The sequence below is a fragment of the Onychostoma macrolepis genome, chromosome 22, assembly GCF_012432095.1.
Source record: "Onychostoma macrolepis isolate SWU-2019 chromosome 22, ASM1243209v1, whole genome shotgun sequence".
Taxonomy (NCBI): Eukaryota; Metazoa; Chordata; class Actinopteri; order Cypriniformes; family Cyprinidae; genus Onychostoma; species Onychostoma macrolepis.
Window position 1 is genome coordinate 36,681,000 of NC_081176.1, and position 19,351 is coordinate 36,700,350.

Consider the following 19,351-nt stretch of genomic DNA (forward strand, 5'->3'; position numbering starts at 1 on the left):
GATCAATGGTGTCGACCGTCCCTTTGCTCCACCTGCTGCTGATTTAATGAACGAGTTTCTCATGTGACTGGGTTGTGTTTACCGCGGTGATAACAGACATTTTACTCCACTATCTACTGTATTAAAAACACCTGTCGTGACTCCTTTAAGATTCTGGCCTGTTATTTAGGAGAAAATCTCTCATTTAGGAACATTTATTATAAAGGTGTCAGGTTCATTATTAAATATGATAGTTTAGTTAATGATGAAACACTCACAGAGCTTTTCTGCAGTTGATCACAGCTGGTATCAGTCTTCTTCTCCCCTCATCTGATGTGTTGTATTTCATGGTGTTCAGCTCCTCCAGCGGCTCGTCTGACATCTGAAGCATGTAGGTGATTGTTGAGCAGTGAGCAGGAGAGAGTTTCTCTGAGTGTTTGTCTGATTTCACAAACTCCTGAATCTCTGTGGACAGAGTCTGATCTTTCACTTCCAGCAGACAGAGGAACAGATTGATGGATTGACCAGCTGAGAGAGGATAACTATCATCATCATCATAATCATCATCATAATCATCATCACCTTTGATCTTCTCTTTAATGTACAGTGTGGTTTCTCTGATGCTCTCTGAGCTGTTCTCTGTGTGTGTCAGTAGATCCTGTAAAAGTCTCTGACTGGACTCCAGTGAGACGCCCAGCAGGAACCGCAGGAACAGATCCAGACGTCCATTCTCACTCTTGAGTGCTTTATCTACTGCTGATCTTAGTATATTACAAAGAGAGACTTTAAATCTTAGTAGATCATACAGAGAGCCATTAGATCTGTATAATCTGAATGTACGCAGTGGCTTATTTTTCTTTGTTAAATAGCAGTAAAGCAGATAGAAAGCAGCGAGAAACTCCTGAACGCTCAGATGAATGAAGCTGTAGACTTTCCTCTGATGAATCACAGATTCCTGCTTAAAGATCTCAGTGCAAATCCCAGAATACACAGAGGCGTCAGTGAGGTCTATCCCGCTCTCAATCAGGTCCTCCTCATAGAACATCACATTGCCCTTCATCAGCTGTTTGAAAGCCACTTCAGCAAGTTTCACAATCACTTCTCTGTTGGACTGCAGGAGTTTTTCTGGATCTCTCTCTTCATACTTCTGGTTCCTCGTGTTGATCTGAATCAGCAGGAAGTGGATGTACATTTCAGTCAGAGTTTGAGGGATTTCTGCACTCAGATCTTCTTCCAGGAGCTTCTGAAGCACAGTGGATGAGATCCAGCAGAAGACGGGGATGTGGCACATGATGTGGAGGCTTCTTGCTCTTCTGATGTGTGAGATGATTCTGCTGGCTTGATGCTGGTCACTGATTCTCTTCCTGAAATATTCCTCCTTCTGAGGCTCAGTGAATCCCTGAATTTCTGTCAGACGGTTGATGTATTTGGAGGGGATCTGATTGGCTGCTGCTGGTCTGGAGGTGATCCAGATGAGAGCAGAGGGAAGCAGCTCTCCTTTCATGAGCTTTGACATCAACACACCCACTGATGAAGTCTCAGTCACATCACAAACTTTCTGAGCGTCTGAAAACATCAGTGTGATTCTGCTTTCATCCAGACCATCAAAGATGAACACAACTTTACACTCCTCATAAATCTTTGAGTCCAGATCTTGAAGTTCAGGATGAAAGTCCAGCAGAAGTCTGTGAAGACTGTACTGATGATCTCGGATCAAGTTCAGCTCTCGAAATGGAAGCACAAACATGAAATCTACATCCTGATTGGCTTTTCCCTCGGCCCAGTCCAGAATGAACTTCTGCACAGAGACGGTTTTTCCGATTCCAGCGATGCCTTTAGTAAGAACAGTCTTGATCTGGTCTTTCTCCTCACATCCTGGTTCAGCTGAGGCTTTAAAGATGTCATTGCAGTAGATTGGAGTGTCTTGTGAGTGTTGTGTTCTGGCTGTTTTCTCCATCTGTAAAACCTCATGTTCTTCATTCACTCCTTCACTCTCTCCCTCTATGATGTAGAGCTGTGTGTAGATGCTGTTCAGGAGGCTTTCATTCTCCTGGAGGTTCAGTCCCTCAAATAATCTCTCATACTTGTTCTTCATGCTGGTTTTGAGCTGGTCTTTGACTCTCTGTAGTTCATCATTCACTGGTTGACCATGTTTATTCAGAGACGCTGTAACGCTCGTGTTGTTCAGACAGAAGACAGAGGCTCCTCCAGAGATGCTTCGCTCTCCATCTGCTCTGCTGAAATATCACAAGAACAACTGATTACACATACAGTGAGGAAAATAAGTATTTGAACACCCTGCTATTTTGCAAGTTCTCCCACTTAGAAATCATGGAGGGGTCTGAAATTGTCATCGTAGGTGCATGTCCACTGTGAGAGACATAATCTAAAAAAAAAAATCCAGAAATCACAATGTATGATTTTTTTAACTATTTATTTGTATGATACAGCTGCAAATAAGTATTTGAACACCTGAGAAAATCAATGTTAATATTTGGTACAGTAGCCTTTGTTTGCAATTACAGAGGTCAAACGTTTCCTGTAGTTTTTCAGCAGGTTTGCACACACTGCAGGAGGGATTTTGGCCCACTCCTCCACACAGATCTTCTCTAGATCAGTCAGGTTTCTGGCCTGTCGCTGAGAAACACGGAGTTTGAGCTCCCTCCAAAGATTCTCTATTGGGTTTAGGTCTGGAGACTGGCTAGGCCACGCCAGAACCTTGATATGCTTCTTACAGAGCCACTCCTTGGTTATCCTGGCTGTGTGCTTGGTCATTGTCATGTTGGAAGACCCAGCCTCGACCCATCTTCAATGCTCTAACTGAGGGAAGGAGGTTGTTCCCCAAAATCTGGCAATACATGGCCCCGGTCATCCTCTCCTTAATACAGTGCAGTCGCCCTGTCCCATGTGCAGAAAAACACCCCCAAAGCATGATGCTACCACCCCCATGCTTCACAGTAGGGATGGTGTTCTTGGGATGGTACTCATCATTCTTCTTCCTCCAAACACGTTTAGTGGAATTATGACCAAAAAGTTCTATTTTGGTCTCATCTGACCACATGACTTTCTCCCATGGCTCCTCTGGATCATCCAAATGGTCATTGGCAAACTTAAGTCGGGCCTGGACATGTGCTGGTTTAAGCAGGGGAACCTTCCATGCCATGCATGATTTCAAACCATGACGTCTTAGTGTATTACCAACAGTAACCTTGGAAACGGTGGTCCCAGCTCTTTTCAGGTCATTGACCAGCTCCTCCCGTGTAGTTCTGGGCTGATTTCTCACCTTTCTTAGGATCATTGAGACCCCACGAGGTGAGATCTTGCATGGAGCCCCAGTCCGAGGGAGATTGACAGTCATGTTTAGCTTCTTCCATTTTCTAATGATTGCTCCAACAGTGGACCTTTTTTCACCAAGCTGCTTGGCAATTTCCCCGTAGCCCTTTCCAGCCTTGTGGAGGTGTACAATTTTGTCTCTAGTGTCTTTGGACAGCTCTTTGGTCTTGGCCATGTTAGTAGTTGGATTCTTACTGATTGTATGGGGTGGACAGGTGTCTTTATGCAGCTAACGACCTCAAACAGGTGCATCTAATTTAGGATAATAAATGGAGTGGAGGTGGACATTTTAAAGGCAGACTAACAGGTCTTTGAGGGTCAGAATTCTAGCTGATAGACAGGTGTTCAAATACTTATTTGCAGCTGTATCATACAAATAAATAGTTAAAAAATCATACATTGTGATTTCTGGATTTTTTTTTTTAGATTATGTCTCTCACAGTGGACATGCACCTACGATGACAATTTCAGACCCCTCCATGATTTCTAAGTGGGAGAACTTGCAAAATAGCAGGGTGTTCAGATACTTATTTTCCTCACTGTATCTAACAATAAAGGATGCATAAATTAAAATCTAAATCGATAGAGATGCCAGTCTTGTATTTTCAGTATAATTTCAGTTTATCATTTAAGTAATATGTATTGTAAGCATTGAATGCTTGAATCTGATAATCGTACTCTTAAGGTGTGCAATCAGGCAGCCCTTGACCGCATTACATGTCTGTATCACTTCACCAAATGATTTGAGCTATTGATAAAAATGACAGATCATGTCCATGTTTTTGCCACAAAATTGCGTTTTATTATGTACGGAAGGCACATACTCTCTCTCTATCTCTCCCGCTCTCTCTCTCTCAGACGCATACACATACAGTTTGCACACGTTAACATAACCGTTAAAGGTCACATATTGTACACCTTTGGAGTTTTATTTTAGGTTTTGATGTCCTTAAGAATATATATTTGCAGTATAAGTACCAAAAAACATCTCAATATATTTTTACAGCTCCTCTTTCATGAGCTCTGCCGAGAACAGGTGGATTTTGGCCTGTCTAATTAATATTCATGAGCTTCTCTTCTGATTGGCCAGTTGTTTTCTGAGTGACGCATGGCTAGGCCAACCACAGGTAACTAGGGTCATGTAGGGCCGATGTCACAATTACGTCACAGCGCTAGCTGGAGGCAAAACAAAGCAGGCGGCCCATTCAAACCAGTGCAGATTCGGCTAAATAAGGAACTTAAATATCATCTTGTTGTGATGTTGGGTGCCAGAATCGATGTAGTACAGGCTCCAATTAGAAATTTGATCGTATACCTGCTGCCTCTGCCAGACAAAAAACCCACGACATCTGTGGTTAAACGAGATAAACCGAGCGGACTGGACAGAAACGATCGTCAAAAATGCTCGCGTTTGCAGCGCACACTTCTTATCAGAAAAGGTTCAATAAAGTATAGTCTTTTGTTGTTATGAGCGTCTGAAGATGTCTTGCATCTCACCATTATGTTGTGTATGAAATAATGTCTGTGTGCATGTGTGTAAAACAACAAACTGACGATTTATAATCATTTGTAATTGTATACATTGTGGTGATTAATTGTGGCTGGAGGATGATGGGACGGTGGGCGGTGCTCGGGGTGGTGACACATTTTTACGGAAGTCACAACGCGTTGTGAAAACACAGTCAGAATATTGTAGCTGGTGGAGAGAGCTCAATGTAAACATGAAACATGCCATTATATTGTACTGTGGTACAGTTATGGAGGCTCTTCATGATGCAGAGCTCAACTGCTGCTCTGCCAATTGTTAGCAACGGCCCTAAAGTATGCCGTGTTTAATAAACAGCTGTTTTACTCAGTTCTGCTGAGGTGAAAATCAGTGCCGTCATTTATTGTGATGCGTATCGTATCGTGACTTTGCTGGTGATACGCAGCTCTAACAGACGGACTCACAATTACAGCTGCTGCTAACCATCAGTTCAGAACTCATTCATCTGATCATTATTCCTTCCATTCATCTGATGAAAAAGTTTAAAGTGACTCATTATTGAAATTGATATATTTTAAATTAAAAAGTAATACATTTTAATCATTATTTTACAACATGTTATTCCTCATTATGTGCAAAAAAGGTAAAAATATAAGCTTTACATTCTAAACAAAAATTAACTGATTGCTTACCATTAAAAGCAGAAGATAAATGCCTAAATTAAAAATGATAAACAAAAATAAAAGAAAAAAATGTTAACTTGTACAAGGTTTGAGAGACACATGTAAGAAATTATTGTCTGCCTCGACCTAGCTTTCACTCCAAATTGTGTATTAAACTATACTCCTTTCCCTACAAAGAGCCTAATTATCATAGCGATAGTTCTTTCCATTTAAAAGATATGTAAATAGTATCTCCGGAGTGATAATTCATCACTTATAGCGTGGGAACGGCAGTGGGCCATCAAGAACCATCTGCTGACCAAAAGGGTACATGAAACAATGATAGGGATTCTTTTTAATCTTGTCATCCTAACATTTGGTTGTTCCCACCTGAAAGTCTACCAAAGATGTGGGAACGGAAGGCTATCACTTTCATTGTTATCCGCAATTTACATTTAAAACGAAACTTCATTTACATGTTGAGCGGGAAGAGGAACGTAATACAGTATAAAATGTTTGAGCTTAGGATATTGGGGATTCATTCCGACTCCGCTGAATCCGAAGTGCTATTTGTACTTTGTCACTGCTACGCTGTAATAAAAGATTATTCTTCATCAAGATCTTCGACATCCTCTTCACTTTTTCTTACATTGGCGAGCCACCCAGTGAGGGTCTTCCAAAAAGCGGGGAAAGGTAAGAAAAGCGGTTTTCTTTCTTTTTGCTGGTTTTGTCAGGGAACCCCCTCGTTTAAAAAAAAATCTAGAAAAGAAAATGTCAAGGACAGAAGAGAATTTGGTTTAGTCAGTATTAGTAGGAGGAGTTCTTAAGCCTATTCTGTACAAATTCTGTTTAAGATTCAAACGGAACTGAATCACCCCCGACGCACTGTGGTGGCAGAGTTGTATCGGAATTGTTGTTTCTAAAGTAACTGAAGCAAAGTGCTTAAGTCAAAGTTTCTAAAGTAACTGAAACTTGTTGTTGGTCTCTTATAATTCTGTTAAGATTCTAAAGTAATTGAATCAACCCGATGCAGTGTGGTGGCAGAGTTGTATTAGATCTGTTGTGTCTAAAGTTGTAAGTTTCTAACGTAATTGAAACCGACTGTAAAGTTGTGATAATTCTGATGAAATTCTAAAGTAACTGAATCAACCCGACGCATTGTGGTCACAGAATTATTTCATAACTGTTGTGTGTTATAGTGTAGTGAGTCCGACGCACCGTGACTCTGTGAAGTTTAAAGCCCAAAAGCAGTGTCAATTTGCCCGACGTACTGTGGCTAAGTAAACTGTTTTAGAAATATAACATAAAACCCGAAGAAGTGTGGTTTTGTCCGATGTACTGTGACAGTGTTGCATTTTTATCAGGTTAGTGAAGTGAAGAGTAAGGCCCGGCTGTTTGCGAAGAAGTGAAAATAAAGTTTTTTTTCCGAGTTTTGAATTACTATACGCAGTTCAATAAGATTTTGAAAATGGAAGAAATTATTGTTAAATACATAGCTAAACACGGCACTCAGGGAATGTTTGATGGAATAGAGAAAATTGTTGACAAACCATACGAATGGGCCATCTCTAAATTTGAAAACTATCCAAAAATGCCTAGGAACAAAAAAGGAAAAATTGCCAATGCGCTTCAAGCAGTTCTTGCATCGTACAAAATAACTAGGAGGAAAGTAGATGAGTTAGAGGACGAAAATGAGCGACTCAGTTTCGGTGTAATCTCTACCAAAAATTACCATGCAAGTGAAACAATATGGAAAGAAGAAAAGATTAGGATGCAGAATGAGATCACACTTCTTAGAACTAACAGTAACATGCTTAGATCCTCTGTAGAAACATTGTCTAATGACTTGGAGGAAGCAAAGGTTGCATGTCAGTTTATGATGAAGAATGGCACAACTAAGAAACACAGCAGTAAGACACCATTAGGGGTCACGCTGTGTAACCCAATTCCAGAGATGCTAGATTTGCAGGAAGATGAGAATTGGGAAAGAGATTCTGAATCATTCAGTTCTCAGTATTCTGACTGCACAGCTAGATTTCCTATGGCACCAGTTCATGCTACTACAACTATGCGTACTAGTGAAGAAGGAGAAGAACCAATGACCTCTACCATGGTCAGAGGATTTAATCCGAATGAACTAGAAGCTGTGATCAACAACATTGGAAAATTTGATCCTGCCAAACGAGATCCATTAGATTTTCTAAAAAAATTGGAAGAATATGCTGAGGTTTACAAATTTACAGATGGCGATGCATGTGTTTTGTTAAGAATGTGCTTGCCTGACACTGTGTCTGGAGCCTTAACTCAGAAAGTAAAGGACAGAACTGCAAATAAGTCAGAGAGGAAACAGGCATTGCTTGAAGTCTTAGGTGTGATGTCAGTTAACTGGGATAAAATATATGAAATTCAAATGAGGAAAAGGGAGCATCCAGCTACATTTTCAGAAAGACTACTGGAGACGTTTAAAACGTTCAGTGGCAATCCTGATATTACTCAGAATGATGTCCGTTTCAAGTCTGCCTTGATTAGCAAATGTGACCCACTCACCCATTCTGCTGTGACAATGCTTGTGACACCTCAATCTGAATATACTGACATTATTGCTAAAATGACACAGTTTTACAATAATAATGCTAATACAAAGAAAACACATCCTGTGTCTGTAATAAGTGCTAAAAAGCCATATCAGAGTAGTGGTCGTAAGGTCTCTTGGAAAAGAGAAGACCGTGTCAGTGGAGAAAGAGAGGAGAGACCACCTCCTTATAACCCTGATAATCTCCCAGTATGCTATTCATGTGGCAAAGAGGGGCATATTTCTAGGGGATGTAAATTTTCCCTTAAGAAAACAGGTCCAAAAATTGATCTACATCAACTACAGGCCAAAGTAGATAGACTGAGTAAGGATAATGAGGAACTACGTTCTCATATGGAGAAGCAGAGCTCTCACGACAAGTCTTTTTCGGCATAGGGATCTAAGGCCTCCATAAAACAAGTTGCACCACTGTCACGAGACAATCATGGTAGACCAATCGTAAATATTGCTGTTGAGGCCGATGCAATAATTGGTTAGTGGATTCTGGTGCTTCCTTAACAATTCTTCATTCAGATAATCCCTCACAGAAGTAAAAATACAATAACGTTAGAGGGTTTTGATGGCACAATTTCTCTAGCATCACAAACAGATAACATGTCATTTCAGATTGGCAATGATGAGTTTAAAGAAAAAGCCTGGCTCAGCAGAACTAGTGATGGTCGCAGTATCCTAGGTTCAGACATTATGGCCAAGCGTGGTTATGTTATTGATTATGGAAACAATTGTATCTGGCGTAATCCTCAGACTGGAGACAAAGTTGTAGAGATTTCGGATGTACATGCTGTACATGCAATCAAGAAGTCGGAGGATTATGATTTAGATGCTTTGTTATCAGTGGACGATTCTGAACTATCAGAAATCTTGAGTAAAAACAGAGGTGTTTTTGCTATATCGAAACATGATTGTGGCCGAGTTGATACTAGTGTGATGGAAGTGAAGATTCAGGGGCATGACCCACCCTCTCTCAGACAGTATAATTATCCAGAGGAATCAAATCCATATATACAGCGTACTGTGGATTCTCTATTAGAACAGGGTGTCATTAGGCCATGCTTTTCTCCATCATTAGCCCCAATTTGGCCTGTTCGCAAACCAGATGATTCTTGGAGATTATGCATAGACTACAGGGAACTTAACAAATGTACACAAACGTGTGCACCTGTAGTGGCTTCCACCCCCGATGTGTTAGCATCTCTTTTACCAGAAACTAGCTATTACTCAGCCCTTGATGTGTCCAATGGGTTCTGGTCAATTCCATTACATCCAGAATGTCAGTATAAATTTGCTTTTAAGTTCAAAAACACACAGTACACATGGAATGTCCTTCCACAAGGTTTTATGAATTCACCTACACTGTTCCACCAGTGTTTAGCTAAAATACTGGAACAGTTTTCTAAGCCTGAATGTCTGATTCAGTATGTGGATGATTTGTTGTTACAGACAGCTACTAAGGAAGGACATCTCACTTTACTGGCAGAATTGCTTCAGTTACTGAAAGAGGCTGGACTAAAATTGAATCCAAAAAAAGCTCAGTTGCTCAAGTCGGAGGTCACTTATCTAGGTATCAAGATAAGTAAAGGAGGGCGTACACCTGATCCACACAAGGTGGAAAGTATTCAGAGACTCCCAGTTCCAGTATCAGTAACGGCTTTGAGGTCATTTTTAGGCATAGTGGGATTTTGTAGAGACTTTATTGAAGGCTTCGCAGATATTGCAAAACCTCTGAACACTCTTCTTTCAGGAAAAAAGAAGAAAAACGATTCTTTAGATTGGGGTCCCGATCATCAGACAGCCTTTGAAAAATTAAAAGTGGCACTGATTGAAGCTCCAGCCTTGCGCAATCCAGACAGAACACAGCCATTTATTTTGCAGACAGCTACAACAGAGGAAGCTCTTTCAGCTGTCCTCCTTCAAGAAGTTCAAGGAAATCTGCGTCCTATTGCTTATGCTTCTCGAGTACTTTCCCCAGTTGAAAAAGCTTTTGACTCCTGTACAAGACACCTCCTGTCTGTCTACTGGGAAATGTCACATTTTGAATACATTTATGGTTTCAATGAAGTAACATTGCATACTCCACACACATCTTTGCAGCTTCTGTTAAACGGAAAGGTGAAGGGAGTGTCCAGCGCCAGACTAGGCAGGTGGACGTTAGACTTAGGGTCTAAAAATTTAAAAACTGTATACAAGCCCAACTCGATGCTTCCCCGAACACTTCTATATGAAGGTACACCACACACTTGTGAAGATGAACACACCCGCCCCCCTGAAAGTGTATTTGAGGTAAAAGCAATTGAAGGAGCTGTGGATGTGTATGTTGATGGTTCTAGATATTGGCAAGATGGGCAATATTATACAGGATTCGCCATCCATTCTGACAGAGGAAATTTTCTGTATAAATGTCCACCCCATTTTTCAGCTCAGAAAGCAGAGGTGACAGCCGTACAACAAACACTAGAGATAATTTCAGATTCCGATTTGAATATCTATTCAGATTCTGCCTTTGTTGTTAATTATCTTACAGAATATCTTCAGATTTGGCAGAAAAGGGGTTTTACTAGTGCAGATGGTCAACCTTTGATTCATTGTGGTCCAATTCAGGCTTTGTGGTCAGCTGCAAAGAATAACATCCATAAGATTGCTTTATTGAAAGTCAAAGCACACCAGAAGAAAGGGACAGAACAAGCATGGCGATGGAAATTTAATTGTGGATGAGTTAGCAAAAAAAGCTGCTGTGGATGGAGTAACATTTTCAGGTAGCACAGAACAAGAATCAATTGCTGCCATCAACATTAGAGAACCAGTAGACCTGAAAAATGCTCATCAGAGTGACCCCCTAATAACAGAAGCAATCAGACTGAAGAAAATTGAACAAAAGATTGCTGATGGTCCATTTGCCCAACATGATGCGCAGCTAATTGTACATGATAACATATTACTGTACAGAAATGGGGAAACTGCAGTATGGGTTCCACCTACTAAATTGCGGAATGATATTTTGTATCATATCCACAATCAGGGAGGACACTTAGGTGTAACCAAGGTGAAAGACAGAATAGTCAATATGTTCTGGTGGCCAAGTATGGATAAGGATGTGAAAGACTACTGTACAAATTGTTTAACATGTGCTCAAATGAATCCATCAGGGGTTAAAAGAAGGGCTCCTTAAGACCTCGTGTCTTGCTGAAGGCCCCTGGACAAACCTTCAGATTGATTATATTGGTCCTTTACCGCAGCAAGAGGTGGATACAGGTATATATTAGTGGTTGTTGACACATTCAGCAAATGGACTGAGGCATTTCCAATCAAATCTGATACAGCTTCTGCCACAGCACGAGTACTTTGGGAACAAATTTTCTGTAGATTTGGTCTTCCTCTGAGTTTGGAAAGTGATAGAGGTACCCATTTCACAGGAAAGGTACATACAGACCTTGCAAAAATGCTGGGAATAAAGCATCGGCTTCACATAGCACAACACCCACAATCTTCAGGAGGGGTAGAAAGATTTAACAGAACATTGAAAATAGCTTTGAAAAAAATGGTGCTAGAGAATGGTTCCAATTGGGCTCAAAACCTTCCAAGTATATTACTGTCAGTTAGGGGAATTGTTCACAAAAGCACAGGTTACAGCCCCCATGAATTAATGACAGGAAGGAAAATGAGATTACCTGAACACCTTCTTTTTGAAGTCCCTAAGCCTATGATTGAAGGATGGACGACTGAAACATATCTCAAAGATCTATGTAGCTCTTTACCAGCCATTTATTACCAAGCGGCTCAACAAATTGGACTCAGTCAAAAATACAATAAGATGTATTACGATCAGGATGTGCATGATCATAAATTCGAGCTTGGTGATGAGGTCATGGTAAAGAACTACCACCATGAGGGTCCATGGACCGCTGACTGGGTGGGACCATACACAGTGATTGATAAATGTGGAGATACAGTTTACAAGATCTGTTATAAGTCTAAAAACAGAAAACAGGTGAAGAAATGGTTCCACATCGATCAAATGAAATCCTACAAACATCCTGAAGGCAATCCTACAGAGCAATGTGAAAATAATAGTGAATAAACAAAATGTGTGTGTATGTGTTTTCATTTTGTTTATCAATATATTGTTTGCCGTGTTATGGAAAAGAAAAAAAAAGGGGGTAATTCCGTCTGTTTGCATGTGTTTTTCAGAAATTCTTAACCAAGAGATACAAAGATGTGGCGATGGATCCTGACAGTGGCCCTGCCAGTGATGGCGATGATGCAAGAGTGCCCAGAACTACAACCAGCACTCCCTTCTGGCGTGATGACGAAACCATATCAAGGGGTGCTGATCAACAACATCCAATGGATTCACGTTCCGGTTCTAGTAAATCTGACAGCATGGTCTCCAGATCTGGATGAGCGATGCCGAGGGGAGAGTGTGACAGAGATGTACAAGGACCTTTTGACAACAGCGTTCCTGAGATACCATGGATCAGTTGCTACCAGTTCACCCACAGATCATCTGTCAGGAGAACACTCAAGGGATCGCCCAGAGAGAATCTCTTCCGGACGGAAGCTGTTAGGATTTGTTGACAGCATGCTTGGAGCCACCGGAACGGGTTTAGGCATATCCAACTGGATCAGTGCTAAGGAACTTAAACAGAATGAACTTAAACTTAAAGCTCTTGTTGGGCAACAGGTTCTGCAAACAGATGCATATTTGCAAGAGGGATTGAGTGAAGAAAGAGAAACTGTACAGGATGTCCACACGATTGCATCTGCCCTCTCCATTATAGCTCAACAAACAAAAAAAGCTTTCAACACTATGCAGAAACAAGTATACTGTGCACAATTCGCCTCCATTAAACATCAGGAAATAACCCGTATTTTGGAGGAAGTGTTGGCTGGTAAGGTAAAATTTCTTCACACCCTATTCCTGCTGGATTTTACAGCCCTCTGGACTACGGTCCTTTAATGGAAGGTATACACTTACCTTTCTCTCGTCATGGGGGACAACCATCAAAATCCACCAACAGAATCCCGCCCATTCAGATTTTGAGGTGGTGGAATGAGACTGTGATCAATAAACCTAAGGACACTTCTTGGGCCTGTTCTGCCGGGAATAGTTTTGATAGATTCGGTTGTTTTATGAGACAGATGTATGCTATGCTGTTGACTGTGTCAGTACCAGTTTTTCAAAAGGAACAGGTGTTTGAAAAGATTCTAAGTGTGGAAAATCTGGGTGTATTACAAGAGAATGTGTTGAAGGAAAGGAAGGACCTGCCCAGATTTGTCACTCAGATGCCATCAGGAGAATGGCGGGGAATAGATGCTGAATGCTGTGACAAAACTCCATTTGGTTTTATCTGCGAGTGTGATGCTTTGCAAAAACAACCATTATGTGGAGCACCCCAGACAAACTATGAATCATGTGAAATCAACCTGACTCATCTTCACAATAATTTCACTAGGGTCATTGTTTCAGACAAGAAAATATGTGTTACCACGACTTTAAGTCACTTCTCCATCTTAGTCGATAATAGCCAGACTATATGTCCAATTAATGATACTTCATTTTGTATAACCCCTGAGTCAACCTGGTCTATAGGAAATTATCATTTTCCATATGTAAACACCACCCAACAGGCAATGTCAGTAAAGCCGGAGGAACAATTGGGCTTTGTAGAAGAGATCCCGGAATTTGATTTTGAGTTACCAAAACTGGATGATATGCTAATGTCTTTAATGCAAAGGAAAGATAGCCATATTGTTAAAGCTCAACACGGTCTTGGTGAAAAGGATAAAGTTTTAACTAAACAAATGCATGATGGAGATTTAGTTATTGCATACTCTGGTTTGATTTGGGATGTAACTTTTAAAATTGCTGTTTGTGTTTGTATCTTCCTAATTATGTGTCAATGCATTATGCTATGCTTTATGTGTTCCATGGTGAAACGTCAAATTGCAGATAATTCAATGATCAATGTTGGGCGTTCCCGTTGGTTGTGATGGTTCTTGATTACCACTTCCAAACCCTAGAAACCTTTTTCAAATTTAAACAAACATAAAATAAAAAATAAATAAATAAATGTGATAATTTTCGCTCAAATGAAACGGAGTTGTAACCAGTGTGCATGAGGTGTCGACCCAATGACGGGTAAGATTTTCCTTTGGCCAGAGGGGAGCAACCTAAGGCAGGGCTTCACCGCCACTGGGCACCTACCCAGGAAGGGAGGTGTAATCTGTGTAAGGGAGTGGATGTGATGCTTCTTTTGGGCCAAGAGCATCAAAGAGGGGACTGTAAGAAATTATTGTCTGCCTCGACCTAGCTTTCACTCCAAATTGTGTATTAAACTATACTCCTTTCCCTACAAAGAGCCTAATTATCATAGCGATAGTTCTTTCCATTTAAAAGATATGTAAATAGTATCTCCGGAGTGATAATTCATCACTTATAGCGTGGGAACGGCAGTGGGCCATCAAGAACCATCTGCTGACCAAAAGGGTACATGAAACAATGATAGGGATTCTTTTTAATCTTGTCATCCTAACATTTGGTTGTTCCCACCTGAAAGTCTACCAAAGATGTGGGAACGGAAGGCTATCACTTTCATTGTTATCCGCAATTTACATTTAAAACGAAACTTCATTTACATGTTGAGCGGGAAGAGGAACGTAATACAGTATAAAATGTTTGAGCTTAGGATATTGGGGATTCATTCCGACTCCGCTGAATCCGAAGTGCTATTTGTACTTTGTCACTGCTACGCTGTAATAAAAGATTATTCTTCATCAAGATCTTCGACGTCCTCTTCACTTTTTCTTACACACACATTCACTCATTTGAACTATATTCAACAGTTACTGTTACTGCTCAAATAAAAACACCATCACACACTCTACACCTACATTTAATTTCTGATGAAGTATTCTCATGAATTTATGATGTATAAATATTTGATCAGAATGTATATTTCAGAGTTATTGCTGCTGTGCGTCACGTGTTTGAGCTGCATGTGTTCTCCTTCACTGACGTCTCTGGAGTTTAATGGAGATCGAGCTCTCTCCACCAGCTACAATATTCTGACTGTCAGCATCTTGTTTTTAAGCCATAAATAATAATGTACTCTTTCTAATAAATTTATATTGTAATGTATTCATTCTACTATATTAAAAAATCATCTTTACATTGCTGGTAGGTTATCATTGCACAAATTAACACACTCTCTAAGGTTAAAAATTAAAAATAAAAATGAGAAGAGTTGTAACTATCTTTCACTGTATCTCACGCTCAGTCACTCACACAGATCACGTTACATACACAGAGACATTCAGCAACACAAACTTCTCAGCGCTGCTCCGCTTATCAGTAAAATAGCTTAATCGATCAAGAGCTACGTTACTCTCTCAACAAGGAGCTGGTAACATCATTGTTTCTAAAGCAATTAAAGCCACAGCTCTCTCGTAAATGAACACTTGATGAATTACACTTTTCTGAGAATAGAGTATCTAAGTGGAGATCGCTAAACTGCAAGCTAGCCGGTGTTTTCAGAAAGCAAGCGTGTTTATCCTCAGTGAAGAGAGAGCGAGTGCACACATGGTTGCCAGGTTGACAAAGATAAGTAACACACTTAGCAGATATTTCTGTATTGCTCAAGTGTGAAGCTCTGTTTCAGGGACGTCTCGTTATATCAGGCAACCCAGCTGTGTTCCTCTGCGGCCAGATTAAACCTTGTTGTTGCCTATATATTATACTCTATTCATTATTTTTTAGAAACCTTGCACTTTTCTACTCTGTTTTAAACTGTGTTCTTGTGTTCAAATTAAGCGCGGTCCACTGCTGCACACGTGCTGCGATATCCATACAGAGACAGAATCAAATCTCTGTATCGTCGTATCGATGCTCCGAACACAGCTCTACAGTGTGTGGGTCACTAACAGTGGAAACACACTCTTGTTCTGGTTTGTGGATCAGTGTGTGTCTGAATCTGCTGCTGTTGCTGTGTGTGTTTCTCTGATTGAACATGTTGAAGCAGCACTTGTCGACTCGTGGAGCGTCTGAGAAATGATGAACTGTGATCCGGTGATTGTTCACGCTGGTCAGTGTTTATCAGTGCAGCATGAATTGACCTTAACACTGGATTATATCTCACCTGGGGTCAGAGGTCACTGGATCATCACTGAGGTCAGGAGGAGGACCCATGGATGCATCACTCTTCAGAGACACACAGCTGTGATCAGGAGATGAAGAGCTCTTCTTCTTCCTCCTCCTGGAGATCCTGATAAACACACAGACATAACTCTTCCTTTAGTTCTGTCGGCTGTTTCATTTATTACAAGTCAGTCTGTTGTGCCTAACACTGGATTATATCTCACCTGGGGTCAGAGGTCACTGGATCATCACTGAGGTCAGGAGGAGGCGGCATGGATGCGTCACTCTTCAGAGACACACAGCTGTGATCAGGAGATGAAGTTCTCTCTCTGTTCTCCATGATGACAAACTGACTGCACACCTGCATATGGAGACATAAGAGCACAAATGACACATAATATTGTGATGATTATTGCAGTAAATCTTAACGCTACACACACGATGAGACTGAAGAGAATGTGGAGCTGCAGCAGGATCCTTTTCTTCTGAATCATAAAGTGCTGGTTTACTGACTGTAGTGAAGAAGATCCTCATGAGCATCGTCAGTATCTGAGCTCACTGATGCTCTTGTGTCTTACTGAACATATCTGACTTCAGCAGCAGGAGAAAAGCATCAGTCTGTTCAGAGCGTGATGTGTGTAACGTGACGTCACTGACACACATCAACTAACTGATCGTGACATCTGATGAGGAGTATTTTCATTGTTGAAGCGCTGCTGAAAACCCCTCAGATCTCACACATGCAGCACATTATATTTCTCAAATCTGCGATAGTTAATGTTTCCACCAAACAAAAACATCAGTAAAGCAATTAATAACACAAATAAGGCAGTGATTCATATATCAGGATCATCACAGTGTAACTGAAGAGAGCGAAAGAGAAACTGGACGAGAGCTGCTTCAATATTTAATATTGAAAAAGTTAAATAATGCACGCTTATGCAACCATATTACTGCAAGTCTTTAATTGATGTTTTCTCCTTCTAAAAGTTTAAGTTATCTTGGCCTCATCATTTAAATATCACAAACCAGACACTTTAATAAGGGTTTATAGGGTTTTATAGCAGAAATACATTTCTGACGCGTGCTGGCAGAATGAGTCACAATCAGCTAATTTTCTTAAACTGTTTGTGTTATTTTCACATTCTCCGTTACAAAAACTTCAGAGTGACGTATGATTTGTTGGATTTGTACAAAAAAATGACTGAGCTACACCTGTTTGAAGTTGATAGAGTCAGTAATGACAATTTAGAGAGAAATCTAGGCCTAGTTAGAAGTTTTCTGAAGGTTCAAAAACAAAATCACCAAACAACCTTAAAATCTCTGGTAATACAACCACATTCAGCACACACGGATCTATAGGAAAAACATATTCAACGTTTTCCTTCATGATACCACAATGCACTGCGCGGGGTGTTTTGACCAATCACAGAAGACGTTATTGAGACTAGACGTGAATCTTCACTTCGATTATGATTCAGAGGGTAATGATTCGACTATAAAACGATTCTCAATGCATCACGATGCATCTTTTCCTGTAATTCTTTTCTTAATAATTACTATATTAATAATCACAATATAGCTATGTTTTGTTATTTAATCTGTGTTATTAAAAATAAGAACAAACATGCAAATATTGGAACAAATATAAGAAAGAAACAAATTAAATTAACAGCGCTTTATATTTTTCATTTTACATCTGAACAGAATCATTCAAGTAATATAAACAAATAATCAGATGTAAAACTCTCTGTATAGTCTTTAGTGTATTCATTACAAATACAGCAGTTCAGTCAAGATCCGCGAGTGATTTCCTCTTGTCTTTTATTGTTAGATTAATATCAATGCGTCAGACGGCCTATATATTAAGATCCGCTGTACTGCACGGATCTAATATAATGTTACACATCTGATGTTTTTCCTCAAGTTCCCCAAACATTCACTGAAGGCGTAACAGATTATGTTTACATGAACACTCGCCAAGACAGATATTTTCAAATACAGTAACTGTATGAATGTGTCTGTATATTGGGCTCGAGCGCTGTCTGAAAGACGTGTCTTTGTGTGTGCTTCAGATGCATCGGTCAGAGCCAGGAAGATCCTTCCCGTTGATTATCGCTCGTAACCTTCTGATAGATCTGTTGTTCATTTGGGAGTCACACTTGTGTTGTTCATGATTAAAACTGACCAGAGGCCATGAACGTCTAATCATTTGATTCTTGTGTGAAATGAACAGGCCTACACTGTACTTCATTTCAAATATATATTTTATATTATAAAATATTTAGTTTATATTTAAATGTATTTATTTATAAATATTAGCATTTTGAGTGTATTCATTAATATATATATATATATATATATATATATATATAATATTAATATTCATATCTAAATTATGGACTATAATTATATACAGTATATGTATAGATAGATAGATATAATTTTATATATATTTATCAATTAATGCAGTAAGTTAAAAATAGACCAAAGGTATTTAAAATCCATTGAATCGAGGCAGATTTGTTCCACCTTGTGGACAAAAAAAATATAATAATCTGTAATACCATGGTGTAAGTCACATAGCGACTGCCATAAAAGTCACAGAGTTTGTACCAGTAGCAATTTTTTTTTTTTTTAATTTCCAAACATTTTTTTTTTTTTTTTTGGTCTAAAATGACTGAACAACACCAGAGGATTAATAACTCTTTCAACATCAATTAAGTCCCGCACTTTATTTTCTGACTCCTGCATGTTCCTTTCAAAACCAAAACATCAGACACAAGTGCTTCACTTTCCACGGACAAACTTTACAAAACAAAGGAAAGATTTGGCAGATCTCTCAGAAACCGTACAAATAAAGATCATTTTAGACCTAGCCCACCAGCAACTATAGTTGCCGCAGTTTACAGTTGTCATTTTCCATTTGTAATTAATTTTCTAGATGTTTTCCATGTTTGATGTCTCAATGACATGCAAGCTAACAACCAAAAAAAGGATTTCAAGGGGGAACAAAGGTATTCACTTCCTTCCTGTCACATGAGGCTGTCAACTTCCTGCTCCTATTTTCAGGAAGCATGGCAAAGGCAAACCCTCCCAAGGAAAGGTCATTTTCATGTTACTAATAAGTATTTTTTGTTGACTTATATACATCTACATAATCATGA

At 39.7% G+C, this 19,351-nt stretch overlaps 1 protein-coding gene across 2 annotated transcripts in view; it reads right to left on the bottom strand.

The window, feature by feature from the left end:
• The window catches only part of LOC131529878 (NACHT, LRR and PYD domains-containing protein 12-like), an 81,462-nt gene that overhangs the window by 61,169 nt on the left and 942 nt on the right, over positions 1-19,351 (bottom strand). The window contains exons 2-4 of one of the 2 annotated variants that reach the window (XM_058759844.1): positions 16,409-16,545; positions 16,186-16,311; positions 258-2,213 (exon numbers count right to left, since the gene is read on the bottom strand). In XM_058759844.1, the coding sequence (XP_058615827.1) occupies positions 258-2,213; positions 16,186-16,311; positions 16,409-16,524 (2,198 nt within the window). In that variant the 5' untranslated portion in view covers positions 16,525-16,545. Of the gene's footprint in view, positions 1-257; positions 2,217-16,185; positions 16,312-16,408; positions 16,546-19,351 lie in introns of both variants that reach the window. The other variant, XM_058759843.1, reaches the window with a different exon arrangement.